Genomic DNA, 13472 nt, shown 5'->3' with positions numbered 1-13472 from the left:
CTTTCAATTTTGTTATCATAATTTATTCATTGGATCCATTTTACAAAGCTTTCCATGTCTGCAACTTGTTTGATTGATGTTAGAGGTAAGAGTAGAGAGTTGGAAGCCACCATTATTTTCTTCTAATGTTAGGGATCTTGGATAGCATAGGATATATTGCCTCCACTTTTCCATTTTCATATTTAGGAGTATCTTGAACAATGTAAGGAAAGATTGGGATTGGATTTGTTGGATGAAAGTCCCACTTGGCTAATTTAGGGAATGATCATGAGTTTATAATCAACGAATACTCTCTCCATTGGTACGAGGCCTTTTGAAGAAGCCCAAAACAAAGCCATGAGAGTTTATGCTCAAAGTGGACAATATCATACCATTGTGGAGAGTCGTATTCATCTAACATAGTATCAGAGTCATGCCCTAAACTTAGTATGTCAATAGAATCCTCTAATGTCGAAAAAAGGGCTCCAAAAGAAAATGAGTCTAAGCCTCGATTAAGGGGAGACAGTACTTTGTTCGAGGAGAGGTGTTGGATGAAAGTCCCACATCGGCTAATTTAGGAAATAATCATGAGTTTATAATCAAATAATACTCTCTCCATTGGTATGAGGTCTTTTGGGGACAATAACATACCCTGGTGAAGAGTCGTGTTCATCTAACCGAAGAACAAAGAAAATAGATCAGAGATTAGAGGTCTCTTCCATATAAGTTGTCCTCTAGGCATCCAAATATCTCCGGCCAAGAGAATCTGTGGCTGTGGAAAGGAGATTAGTTGAGCTTACAAAGGGATTAGTCATGGAGTCTTCTGTGTGGGTGTCTGACAACTTCGTAGAAAGATAAGACTATCCCGATGGAGGGATCAATTCCTGTAGACATCCCTTTCAATTCTCCATCCCTGTCTCAAAGTAAACGGTTTCAGTGTATGAAATTTTGATAAAAAATCAAACACATTGTGTCTAAGCATAATGAAACTCGTGTTCAACTCCAAGAATAACTAGTAATGATAATGGTAATGGAAACCCTGGTACTAAGATTGCTACTACTTACCTCCAAATTTCTGCCGGAGTTGTTCTCGTATTCATCCCAAATGCCCTTTCAAGATCTCTCTGCAAAAGGAACATTCCTAGCCATTTGTTCTCTGCAAAAGAAACACCAGCTAACAACCAAATAAAACGTTTTATTTTGATGAGGGAAGAAAATTTGTTCTAGATTCTTTTAAACTAAGAATTAAGTGAACGAACTAGGGTCGAGATGTCAGGCCATAGAAACATTCCTAGCCATCATCTCAGACCTCAACCACATGATGTGAACGGTTTTAATTATATATGTTAGGCTGAGTTTCAAGCTTGAGAGTTAAGGGAAAGCAAACACTTCACAAAGACGAAATGTCGAAGGGATGAATTAACGAGGATGGCAGAAAGAACGGAGGCTCCAGCCGCCGAAAGGGCGGAGCCTCCGAAAGGGCGGCATCGGAGAGTATTAGAATGGTGAAGTTGTTGAGGATTTTTAGGAGGGAGTCTCACATTGGCTAACTAAGGGAATGACTTTTTGGGCAACAAAAAAACAAAGTCACTGAGAGCTTATACTCAAAGTAGATAATATCATATTATTATGGAGGTCGTAGTTTCTAACATAGTACCAGAGTCGTGCCTTTAACTTAAACATGTTAATTGAATCATCAAGTGTCGAACAAAGAAGTTGGTAGCCTTAAAGGTGTAGTCAAAAGTGACTTCAGTGTCAAACAAAAAGTGTATTTTGTTTGAGGATTTTAGAGAAAGGAGTCAAATCTTGATTAAGAGGAAGCTGTTTGAGAGTTACATAGGGGCCTGGGAGGAAACTCTATGGTATATTTTGTTTGAGGGGAGGATTATTGGGAGGGAGCCTCACATTGGCTAATTAAGTGGATGCTCGTGGCTTTTATAAGTAAGGAATATATCTCTGAGGCATTTTGGAAAAACCAAAAGTAAAGTCATAAGAGCTTATGCTCAAAATTGAGCATGTCGTAAATTTGGCTTCAACCCCACCATATCTTCATCTTTCTCGGAGGCCCGAGATTGATGGGAAGATGGGTATACGAATTTCGATGAACGAGAAAGAAAATTGAGGCATTTAGATCAGAATGAAATCGAAGAGGCACACGAATTGGGCTCTCTCTTCTACAGTGATATAAACTATTGTGTGAAATTGTGGTGCTCCAACCAATTTTCATTTACAATATTAGTAATATTTGCTCGAATAAAAAGTTAACATATTTATCTATTATTTTATTATATCTTAATCTTTTATATTTAAGTACATAAATGTTTAATTATTAATTTTGATAACATATACACATAAATTTAGTATCTATTTTTAATTCAAAAATTAAATCTTTTTGAGTTCGTTAATTTAGTTTACTTATTATCTTTTCATGTCAAAGGTATAAAACTACCTAAAGATTTATTGAATTGTTTATAAACTTGTTGAATTAGTTTCAATTTTATGCTTTCATTTGTGGTTCCTAGAAACGATTGGATGAATCAAGTTGCCTTCATTATGGTTCATTTAATCGTGTGATGATTTCACTCATCAACGATCTTAATTTTGATGTATTCAAATATTTTTTTACGACACAACGATTGTTCTATATTAAGATGATAGTAAAGATGAAATCAAGTGTGAAAAGAACGAAAACCAAAATTATCTAAAGAAAAAAATACATAAAAATAAATATATTTTCAATAGATTCTCTGTGCCAATACAAAGTATTTGTGTATTTGTGTGACTTATGATTTGCCCTAATTTTTGATTTTTTTTCTTTTTTAAGTTGTCATTAAGATGTTTTTTTTTTTTTTAATCCTTGAGATTTATTTATTTATTAGTTTAATTCTTGAGAAATTCCGTTTTATTATTTGATATTATCTCTAGATACTATATTTGACATTAGGGGTAGTTTTGTACAATGCTCTCTAAATTTAGTAATTGGCCATTTAATAAATAAACTGATTTGACCATTAAAAAAAAAGATCAATTAAATATGCCCGTTACACAAACACCTTTTTGTACTTTATAAATAGCATATAATTAAAGTAGGTATATTAACGTTAGATATTATGGTACCCTCCGAAATTAATTTAAAATAAACTATTATCTTATTTTTTTTGTTTTCATCCTCTAATATAAATAAATAAAAAAGAATAATATTTAAACAAACATAATAATTATTAACCTTTTATAAATTATTCTAAAATTATATATATAAGAAAACTGTCATTATTCGTGTTAAAGATATTTAGTAATAAATTATAGTTTACCATATATATTATATTTGATATTTTATTATAAGGCAAATATAAATATTTGCCTTATTATCATAGGTATCTTTCCATTTATTGTTATTTTCATTTATTACTATTTCCATATCCTTGTAATTCATTTGATTATAAATAAGATAACTTTCACACCATTTATGAGTGGTAGATTAATCAAACATTCACAGTTCGACTAATTTTGTAAAAAAACTGTCAGAATGGTAGGATATTAAAATTATAAATAGTTAAACTTTTAATTCTTGATCAGACTAATCCATGGTGGTTAATAATTAGTTAAATATTATCCTCTCAAAGACGGACATGAAAATTTGAATCTTCGATCTAAAGAGACGAATGCATACTAAAGTAGTGGTGGTTGTTTGATATTAGTTATTAGTCCTTCAACTTATTGGTGTTGTTGAGTTAATATTGGGAGTGATTTGAGAGGCTTTAAAGGACAGTGAGACTGAGAGATAGGCTGTAAAAGGTGTTGGGAAGGACAGAACAATCCCCGCACAAGAATCAGTGCTGCGATGTGTCGATCCACCAAGGAATGGTTTTTTCTGCCGAGGTAGGATTTGAATGACTTTGTCGATCAAATATTACACGATAAGAACTTTTGATTGAGATTTGAATCACTCCACAAGCAAGATCGATCATCTTAAGCTCGAATGATTTTAACCATGCAACCTAAATTACATAAAATTGCAAAGAAACTGAGTTCGAAAAAACCTAAACTACCCAGAATTGTAAAAACTAAAGGAATTAAATTCCTATTCGATTTGTTGTTTTTTCTCTTCTTTGAACTTGGAGGAATCCAATAAAACCTACCAAGTTTTAATGAATGGTTATCACGTGCATTGACTACTACAAGCTAAGCGAGCTCACCTAAGTTTCGGTGTACTTCGATCAAAGGTCAAATCCAACTCATTAGATCTTAACTTCTTTTTTTAAGTCCACGCTTGTCACAAAAAGCTAGATGTTTGAAACATCAATCGTCTCTCAATAAACTTAGCTGAAGGCTCGAAAGCAAGATCTCTAGATAGGTGTTATTCAAGACCATGAGTTTTATTCAACGGGAGTATTTATTGTGCTAAGCATATAAGAAATTCATCGATACTTCATCTTCGAGAACTAGTACACAAGCACATTTTCTAGTTGACGTTCCAAATTATGCCCTCGAACACTAACATTTGACATTTGGGCCTTTCGTAGGTAGGAGTATACGAGCATATCTAGCTGACGAATAACAAGACAACGAAACTGAATAGAATATTCAACCATTTATAAAATAACCAACCAAATGAATAGTAGTGAGTAATTGGACTTCAAAATTGGTGCAAATATGAATTAAAAAAAATAATAATAAATAAAATGTGGGACCACAAGAAACCTCGTACAAGTTGTCTTCTGTTAGAGGGCTAAATTATTTTCCAACAATATAACATTTATTTCAAAACCTAACCATGATAGATGTGCATTGCATTGAAATTTAGAGGGTCGAAAGCTTGCCTACAACTTGCATCGGGTAACGATTTCATGCTTGATTCCATAACTCAAATTTGGTGAGTCCCATTTTCTTCATTAAAATTGGTTTTAAATCTATCGATTTCATCTTAATTTCTAATTTGACGATTCCAGTCGGTTCAAATCATTATTGAACTATTTTCTACTTCTGTAACAGCCCAAACTCACATGTAGATATTGTCTGTTTTGACCCGTTAAGTATCGTTGTCAGCCTCACAGTTTTAATACAAGTCTATTAGAGATAAGTTTTCACACCCCTAGAAAGAATGTTTCGTTCCCCTCTCCAACTAATGTGGGATTTCACAATCTATCCCTTTCGTGGCCCAACATCTTTGCTGGCACTCGTTCCCTTATCCAATCGATGTGGGACTCCCAATCTACCTCCTTCGAGATTTAACCTCTTCTTTGGCACATCACCCGATGTCTAACTTTGATACTATTTATAACGGTCTAAACTCACCGCTAGCAGATATTAATACGATAAATTAACCTAGATATTTAAATAGAAAATATAGCAATGGCGTGTATATAAATGATTGATAGGGTTTAACTAAATTATGATAATCAAATTGAACTTAATTTCTTTATTTTATGTTTCAAAATTCAAATACACTATTAAATTTGTTAGTCAAAATTCAAAAGGCAAAAATGAAAGAGAATAAAGTATTTAGACACTCAAATAGAGGTATGAACTTAGCCACATTTATTGAAATATATATCAAATTTAGAAAAAGTTGATTACATAAAGTTTAACCTTCACTATTCTATTTCCATACAATACAGCTTCACTCCAAAAAAAAATAAAAAGCTCATAAATAAAACATATGTTAGAATACAAATTTAAAGGGAACCAAATTTTAAATTTTAATAATAACAAAATAAATAAAATAAAATAAAAAAGATAGCGAATTTGTCAGTCTGTCAGTGAGTGAGTGAAATACTAAAGGTTGGATCTTGAAAATAATTCTCTACGTCCCATTTGCATGATTCGAAATCCATCGGAATGTCGCCGAAATCTTCCATTTCGTCGGAATTTATGGGCTGTGGGCTTCTTGAATTGAACAACAAACTGTTGGAATTCCGATCATATAACCAATTTAATTCCATTTCTAATGCTGACTCTTCGCTTACATGCTCAATGGGTCTCCAAATTTGTTCTTCTAATCTCAAAACGGAAGTCGGAGAGCACAGACTCCGAGATTCTTCTCTATCGGAAATCGCCACAGCCAGCGGCGGCGGAGTGAAATGTGTGGCAACGGTACTTTTGGAATTGGGAGCTTCGGCGAAATTTGTTAGAGCGTTGGGGCCTTTAAGGCGGACGGCGGCTTGGTCGTACACGACGGCAGCTTCCTCCGGCGTGTCGTAGGTTCCAAGCCAAACTCTAGTCCGCCGGAAAGGGTCTCTGATTTCGGCAGCCCATTTCCCCCACGGCCGTCGCCTAACTCCCCGGAACTTTCTATGACACTTCGAGTTACGCAGCGGATCAGCTCCCGATTTCAGCGGCGATTTTTTGGAACTACGAGTGAGAAGCCTGATCTCAGTCACATGGCGTTTGACGTGGCGGATGGAGATTGTCTCTTCGTCTTCCCCACTCGAGGAATCGGTGGCGTCGCCGTCGGTGAACGAAATTCGAACCAATTTGGTCTCCGTCGCCGGTTTGTGGGTGGTGGTTCGAATTTCTCTGAACCTAATTCCGCCGGAACAAACTCGACCCATTAATGGAGACTCAAATTTGATGGCTCTCTAAGCTTATGAAAAGAAGAGAAGGTTCAGTGTCTGAGCAGAGTAGTGGAAAGCAAGAGGGCCGGTTTTATAGGAGAGGTCTGTCCTTTTTCTTTTTGCGAGGAATTTTTAAAAAGTAATAAGGATTATTAATTAAGTATAAATTTGAAAGATTAAGAGTCGCCGCGTATTTGATCAGACAGTAGTGGTTTCGATATGTTTTTCTTTTTTTTTTTTTCTCCTATATAAACAGATAATTAGTAGACATTATTTGGTTTGGGTCAAGAATGTGAGGCCAAGACATTAAAGGAACTTTCATTCTCATTAGATGTTATCACAAATATTCATTTTCTTCACGTGATTTTCCATTTTTTTTTGGATTTAATGAAGCTGTAGACAAGATCCAAACACCTGATCAGATTCAGAGCACTGCCCACAACTAATTTAATTTTTTTTTCTTTTTTTTTTTTTTTTGGTTATGACTCAATTTCTAAAATTGAAAAGTATAACCTTTTGTTAATATCACTTAGGTCCAAAGACGGTGAGGAGACCAACAAGAACGAGAGAGACTAACAAGAATGAGAGACAAGAGCGTATGCAAATTTGTTACTAGAGAATTTTTGGAAGTTTGATCCATATGATATAGAAAGTCTCTACTCTTCTTTTTCATCTTCATCTTTAATGGCAACCTTAGACGAAGCAATCAAAAATGTCATAGCTAAATGAGGTTGTTGCTCTGTCGAAAAGCCCATTAAAATGAAGGGAGAAGAGGTAAAGTGAGAGGGGAAGAAAACTAGAGATGAAATAAAAATAATATTTCTTAGACATTGACATAAGGTTTCCATGTTGAATTTCATTTTGGCACAATTTTTTAGGCCGTCTATAAAAAAAGAAAAGAAAAGAAAAGAAAATCAAATCAAATGATTAGGCTCTTGACTTCTTTTAATCTCGAAGTTGGGACAAATTATACTTTGTTCTAGTACTTTGGGTTGGAGAATTTGACCTTATACTCTATGGATGGATAACATACTCTTAACAATTAAAATGTTGATAGGATTAAATTTATAATAATCCATCTACTAAACTTTTTGATTGATTAGTGATTTAACTACTAATAGACCTATGCTAGCCCCCGTGTTGGGTAATGGTCCAAGGGAACTTAAACCAAACCAACAGAGCACGTAATAACCCTGTTGTTGGCAGAATTGGCAGGGTGATGGATATTATGTGCCTTAGAATTTAAGTTTTCAAGAAGATGAATAGTTTCGGACAATTATTGTCCGAAAGGGAAATCTGAGGTGAAGTTCATGTCCACCTACGTTCGAAGATAAGTTGAAGAGATGGCAAAACCAACTTGAGCATACCAAAGGACAACACAACATTTAATAATTTCATTCTTATTGGGAATAGGATGTAGGAATTGTCCCACTTTCTATGTCAACCAAATTGCAGCCCTTAATCTATTTCTATTGATATAGAAAGAGAGAGATTATAATAAATTGACTTGGGAATGGAAGGTGGAAGAAGCAGACATTTCATCCAAATTTGTCCACTACCACAACACAATGTCGAGACGTTTTCTTTCAGTTTTGATTTCCATTTGAATTGGCTGAGGATAAGCATCACAAGAATTTTGGAACAATCGAAACTCCATTCGATTTTTTATTAGTCAACCGAGTTGTGCTTAAAACTACTATTATCTAGAGCTATATTAAGCTCAACTTAAATCTAGATCGAAGTTCTGTGCAAAAAAAGAAGTCCGATATCCAAGAACATATGGGTTTTCCTTACCATAAAAATCTAGATCCAAGTACTGTCTGCTTTTCAGTGGGAAAGAGTTATGAAGCTTTCCTAGTGTTTTATTGTTGACTAAGGTCTCGGTTATGTAGATCCCTGCTCTCCAGCCCACCCCACTAGTATTATCCTCTTCGTTTGCAGCAAAAATAGTACAAATAGTTTCTCAATTTCTAAAGAAAAATGTCTAGATCCAAGCAAGAAATGAAAGGCAGTTGACACAATGAATGGACAAACTTTAGACGATGGGAAAGATCACATACCCTCAGAATTCAAGTGGGGGTGGAAATACAATTGGAGCAGCTCGGCGCTCTGGCCCATTTTCCGCCTTTATCCTCCATCATCCATAAGAAGCCATGATGCGAGATAGTTTCTTCACTGGCTTGAAATCTAGGATTAAGATCCACAGGTCATGGAGCTGTACGAAATCAAATCCATATAATTGATATGTATTAGTCGAATATGAACTTAAAGCATCATGTTGATTTTAAATTGAACGACATAGAATTATTTAGATCACTCATAATAGTATATAGTACAGAAACTTTTCATTTATACATGAGAACCAACAGTGACATCCCTCGTACCCTTCCCATAATACAAACGAGCCCATCGCATATTTTTTTAGTCCAGCTCCTTGTAGTTGTCTCATTCTTGGCCCTATCGGTCTTGTATAGATGAGAAATTTCTGGCTCTAGTAGATCATCTGGGTTGGCATCTGTCGAAAGGGAGCAAGTAGAAAGTAACACCTGAATATGAAACAGAAACCCTTCCCAACCATTTAAAAACTGAATAATTAATCGAAGCTAGGAAAAAAGTGAAATGGATATGCAGAAAATGATTGACAATCACTATGTATTCTCAATAATGTTAGCCAAAGATGCTGAAGAGCAGACAACGATTCAATATTCTAGAATAAGTTGCATTACACTATATATCATTAGAAAATGGCTGGATTTTTGGCGGAGGACAATAGACTTTCTCAGAAAACACACCATGGTGTCCCTGTGTCAACATTGGCCAGTGACCCCTTGATACCCATTGCACTACTCAAATGATAAGTAACCCTCATAAGTTTACAGTAAAAATTTCATAAAAATGAAATCTAACCAGGATATCATGCTGTCACCCAAGAGCAACATGTGTGCATTTTATATGCTCCATATATGGTTGCAATAATACTTTCTCAGCAGTTGGTCTAAGTTGTTTGCTTAGCAGTGTTTTCACATAACACGTTCTTGGATTTAAATTTTTTATGTCCTGATGGCTTCACTATAATTTGGATTGATGACTATTACTATAATTAGAGAAATATTGTCATAAAATAAAGATGACATGAAATGTGACAACTGTTCAGAGGGTTGAACACTAAAGTATAATTGCCATCACATTACTACATCAGTATGACTGAGTACCATGAACGAAATTATATCAACATAATGGGTTTTTTTTTTTTTTCTCTTTATGCATATCATCTTAGTGCCTTGATTCCCTAGTTAAGCAATAAAATTGTAAATGTTGATCAACAGGCAACTCAAAGAATTTGAACCAAAGCCATCGTGTAAAAGAGGCACATATATAAAATTCAAACATCTAGGAGTTGAATGTTAAAATTGTCATTGAGAAGTCAAAACCCTTGATATAGTCAAAGCTGGACTCCATTGCTCCTTCAAGATGTCCAAGCAAATACTACCGTTACTGTTAATGTTTGGGTGAAAAACCTTTGTCCTGAAAGCAACCTAGACAAATGATAAACTGAAGCAACGTAAAAAGTTGTAGGTAAGGACTCCCGTGACATAATAAATGATACATAGCAATAATCATACAATCTCACAAAACTAAAAAATTTATCAAGGAAGAAGGAAAACAGAAGAGAAGAGAAAGAAAAGACTCCATCCCCCACGATAGCCAATGACGGATGCAAAAACAGTCTCCAATTAGCACACAACCCAATCAAAACCATTCCTAGAAGAAACAACATAAGAAATACGATCTCAACATTGCATTAAAAACCCCATCTACCCCTGAAGTGACCTTGATAGTCGGTCGTTCTTTTAAATGGATAACCTCCCCACACGAGAATAAAATATTTGCTGCCCAGTCGAAAGCTACCTGGAAATTGAAATATTATAAAATTCCTGAAATTAAGAGATAAACTCCCAAGATTTACACTATAGCATTCCAAAATCAAGAACAAGGGAGCTCCATCCACCAATGGGTGTCAAAGAACCTAAGAAGACATATCTCTGGTTAAGTTAAATTTTCACCTTAATCAAGTCACTACACTTATTTTCCCCAAATCTAGTTTTCACATTTAGTTAAAGATAGTGCTACTATGGTAAAATAGGCAGTAAGCCTATTTGACAACGATAACATCTAAAACAATTTACATGAAAAATGTGCAGAAAATTATCAATAACATCCAATGTGATGTGTGGTTTATACCTTAAGTATTAAAATATGAGCTTTTTTGGATGCGTAAAATGTGGCCTTTAGATGGTCAATACATCTACCAAAAAATATAATTTTTGGATACCAAATGTTATACTATTTTCCCAGTCAAACACTTTATGGCCTTTAGGTGGTCATAACTGAACTGTTTAGCTCAGGAAGTGTGAAAATAACTTCTAGCACTGACTTACTGAGTTATTAATCAAATAAGTAATAAAAACAGTGACAAACACATATATTACAGGCATTAGAATAATTAATAAAACAAGAACCACATATGGTAACGGGCTATAGAAATTTACGAAGTCCAAGTGAATTGAAAGTGTTGACTACTCAAATCTTAAGCTGTTATACTGTTCTGAGTCTAGCTCAATTAAAAAACAACTATGATTTAAAACGTGAAAATTCATAGAATCAATTCTTTATAGTATAGAGAACTAAAGTCAAAAAGATCCATAAGCCAAAATGCACCGGTATCTATAGTTTTCGACTCAATAGAACCTTGCTTCAATAAGCTTAACATATACAAATAAATCAAACTCTAATACACGATTCAGTTTCCATATTACCGAATTCCATTCCGGAATACGATGAATTGTTTAGAGAAGAGCCAAATTAAACCATATCCTACGCGTAAACCACAAAATTGAGAATGCAAGTCAATGCTAAGAACTCCAAAACCGATTTTCTAGACATTCGCATAATCAGCTAATTATAACATTATAACATGAACACGACTCTCCATAATGGTATGATATTTTCCACTTTGAGCATAAGTTCTCATGGCTTTGCTTTGAACTTCCCAAAAGACCTCATACCAACAGAGATAGTATTCCTTGATTATAAACCCGTGATCATTCCCTAAATTAGCCAATATGGGAGACTTTCATCCAACACCTCCCCTCAAACAAAGTACGCCTCCCATTAATCGAGGCTCGACTACTTTTTCTTTTGGAGTCTTAGTCATTTTTTACAATGCCTTCAAGGCTCACAATACTTTTGTTCGACATTTGAAGATTCTATTGACATAGCTAAGTTTAGGGTATGGCTCTGATACCATGTTAGATGAACACGACTCTCCTGGTATGATATTCTACTTTGAACATAAGCTCTCATGGCTTTGATTTGTGCTTCCCCAAAAAAATTTCATATCAATGAAGATAGTATTCCTCAATAAAAATCCATGATCATCCCTAGGGGATGGAAAACTTTCCTCCAACATCATTCCCTAAATTGAGAATGCAAGTTAGTGCTAAGAACTCCAAAATCGACTTTCGTAGACCTCCGCCTACTTAGATAATTACAAAATATGATAATTGAATTTCAGAGTTGTTACTTTTTCACGCAATCCACAAACAAACATTTCGATCCACTTAATTTCCAAATAAAATAACAACAATGAAGTTGCTCGGAGTCTCCAATAACCGATGAAAAACGTAATCACTAGACCAATATTAGAAAGTTAAAAAAAAAATATAGAGATAGTAAAAAGGAACAAGAGTAGAAAGAATACTAAACCACCGCTGCAGGAAGTAGAAGGATCTTTCTGGAGATCATTGAGCTCCTTCAGGATCCGTTTCGACGCCATGGACGGTAGCCGAGAGAGGCCTCTCCGACGAGAAAACTGAGGAAGAAAACAATCGAAATGTGGTATGCAGGGAAACAAAGGACGCCGCGCGCACTTTTTCCAAAATTTAAAAATATTAAAAAAAAAAAAACAGCATTTTAGGAATAATAATAATATTATTATTATTATTTCAATAATGCCGAAGGTAGGATTCGAATCCCATCAGAATCTGATGGGATCTGTTACTTTAATATTTCTTTTTTTTTTTTTTTTTCATTTCCTTAATGATAGTTACTTTAGAATTTCTGAAATTAATTAAAAATTAAATTTTCTTAAAATAAAAACTTTGTAAAATGACCTTTAGTCTTAGGCCGACATAAAATTAATGTAATTCATTGTTGTTTATAAGGTGATGTAATTTGTTGTTCTAAGTTTTATTATTATTATATTTTTAATGGGACTAGGGTAACTCACTCCCGTTAACGAATCTATAGTCTAATAGTTTATCAAAATTAATTCGGACTCAATTCAAGCTCTGTTAATTCAAATTTTAATTAATTCAATTTATTCCAACTCAACTATTTGATCATCTAAGGTTAGCCCATGCTATCAAAGTATGTGTTGACTGGCTCAATTCAGTCCAAATTTTGATTCAATCCACAGTTGGCCCAATGACTTGGCTCATAGTGTTTTAAGTTTATTAGGTTCGAGTCTAGATTGAATTTTGGCCTACACTTTTAAGAGACAAGTTTGGCCAATCTCGTGGCTCTAGTACAATTTGTAACAGTTCAAACACCTACAAATATGACTTTGGTTCGTTACGTATCGACATCAACTTCACAATTTTAAAATGCGTTTGTTAGACAAACTTGAGTAAATTTTGTCCTCGTGGTTACAGTTTTCTTCCCTTTTTTTATTTTGTTAATCAAATAAATATGATGGATTAAAATACATCTTTCTTTCATGTCTCATCAAATAATAATAATAATAAAACTTTAAAAATACCTTAAATTAATAAAAAAAATATCTTTGAATTTTGTTTTTCATCTAAAAAACACTTCAAAAAGTTGCAATATTATCTTTAAATAAAAAAAAAAAAAGAAATTTTTACCTTTTTAATTTTT

The 13472-nt window shown here is 34.2% G+C and overlaps 1 protein-coding gene across 8 annotated transcripts; it reads right to left on the bottom strand.

The window, feature by feature from the left end:
• Positions 1-5542: 5542 nt before the first annotated feature.
• LOC111473993 (pathogenesis-related genes transcriptional activator PTI6-like) lies at positions 5543-12476 on the bottom strand. 8 transcript variants are annotated; one of them, XM_023119265.1, is made up of 5 exons: positions 12300-12388; positions 9326-9376; positions 8918-9048; positions 8594-8720; positions 5543-6562 (listed from the first exon to the last, which is right to left on the bottom strand). In XM_023119265.1, exon 5 carries the CDS (start codon positions 6528-6530, stop codon positions 5736-5738), a length of 795 nt encoding a protein of 264 aa, XP_022975033.1. In that variant the 5' UTR covers positions 6531-6562; positions 8594-8720; positions 8918-9048; positions 9326-9376; positions 12300-12388; the 3' UTR covers positions 5543-5735. The 8 variants fall into 8 exon arrangements, with proteins under 8 accessions (XP_022975033.1, XP_022975034.1, XP_022975032.1 ...); XM_023119266.1 differs by having other exon boundaries at positions 12295-12344; XM_023119264.1 differs by lacking the exon at positions 9326-9376 and having other exon boundaries at positions 12300-12476.
• Positions 12477-13472: the final 996 nt, after the last annotated feature.

This window comes from Cucurbita maxima, unplaced genomic scaffold (assembly GCF_002738345.1).
Source record: "Cucurbita maxima cultivar Rimu unplaced genomic scaffold, Cmax_1.0 Cma_Scf00211, whole genome shotgun sequence".
In the NCBI taxonomy this organism is placed as follows: domain Eukaryota; kingdom Viridiplantae; phylum Streptophyta; class Magnoliopsida; order Cucurbitales; family Cucurbitaceae; genus Cucurbita; species Cucurbita maxima.
The sequence above is the reverse complement of the archived record's forward strand: the minus strand, read 5'-3'. Positions and strand labels throughout refer to the sequence as shown.

Excerpts from the sequence above, each read along its gene's own strand:
- LOC111473993 (XM_023119264.1), bottom strand. The coding sequence starts at position 6,530 with ATGGGTCGAGTTTGTTCCGGCGGAATTAGGTTCAGAGAAATTCGAACC.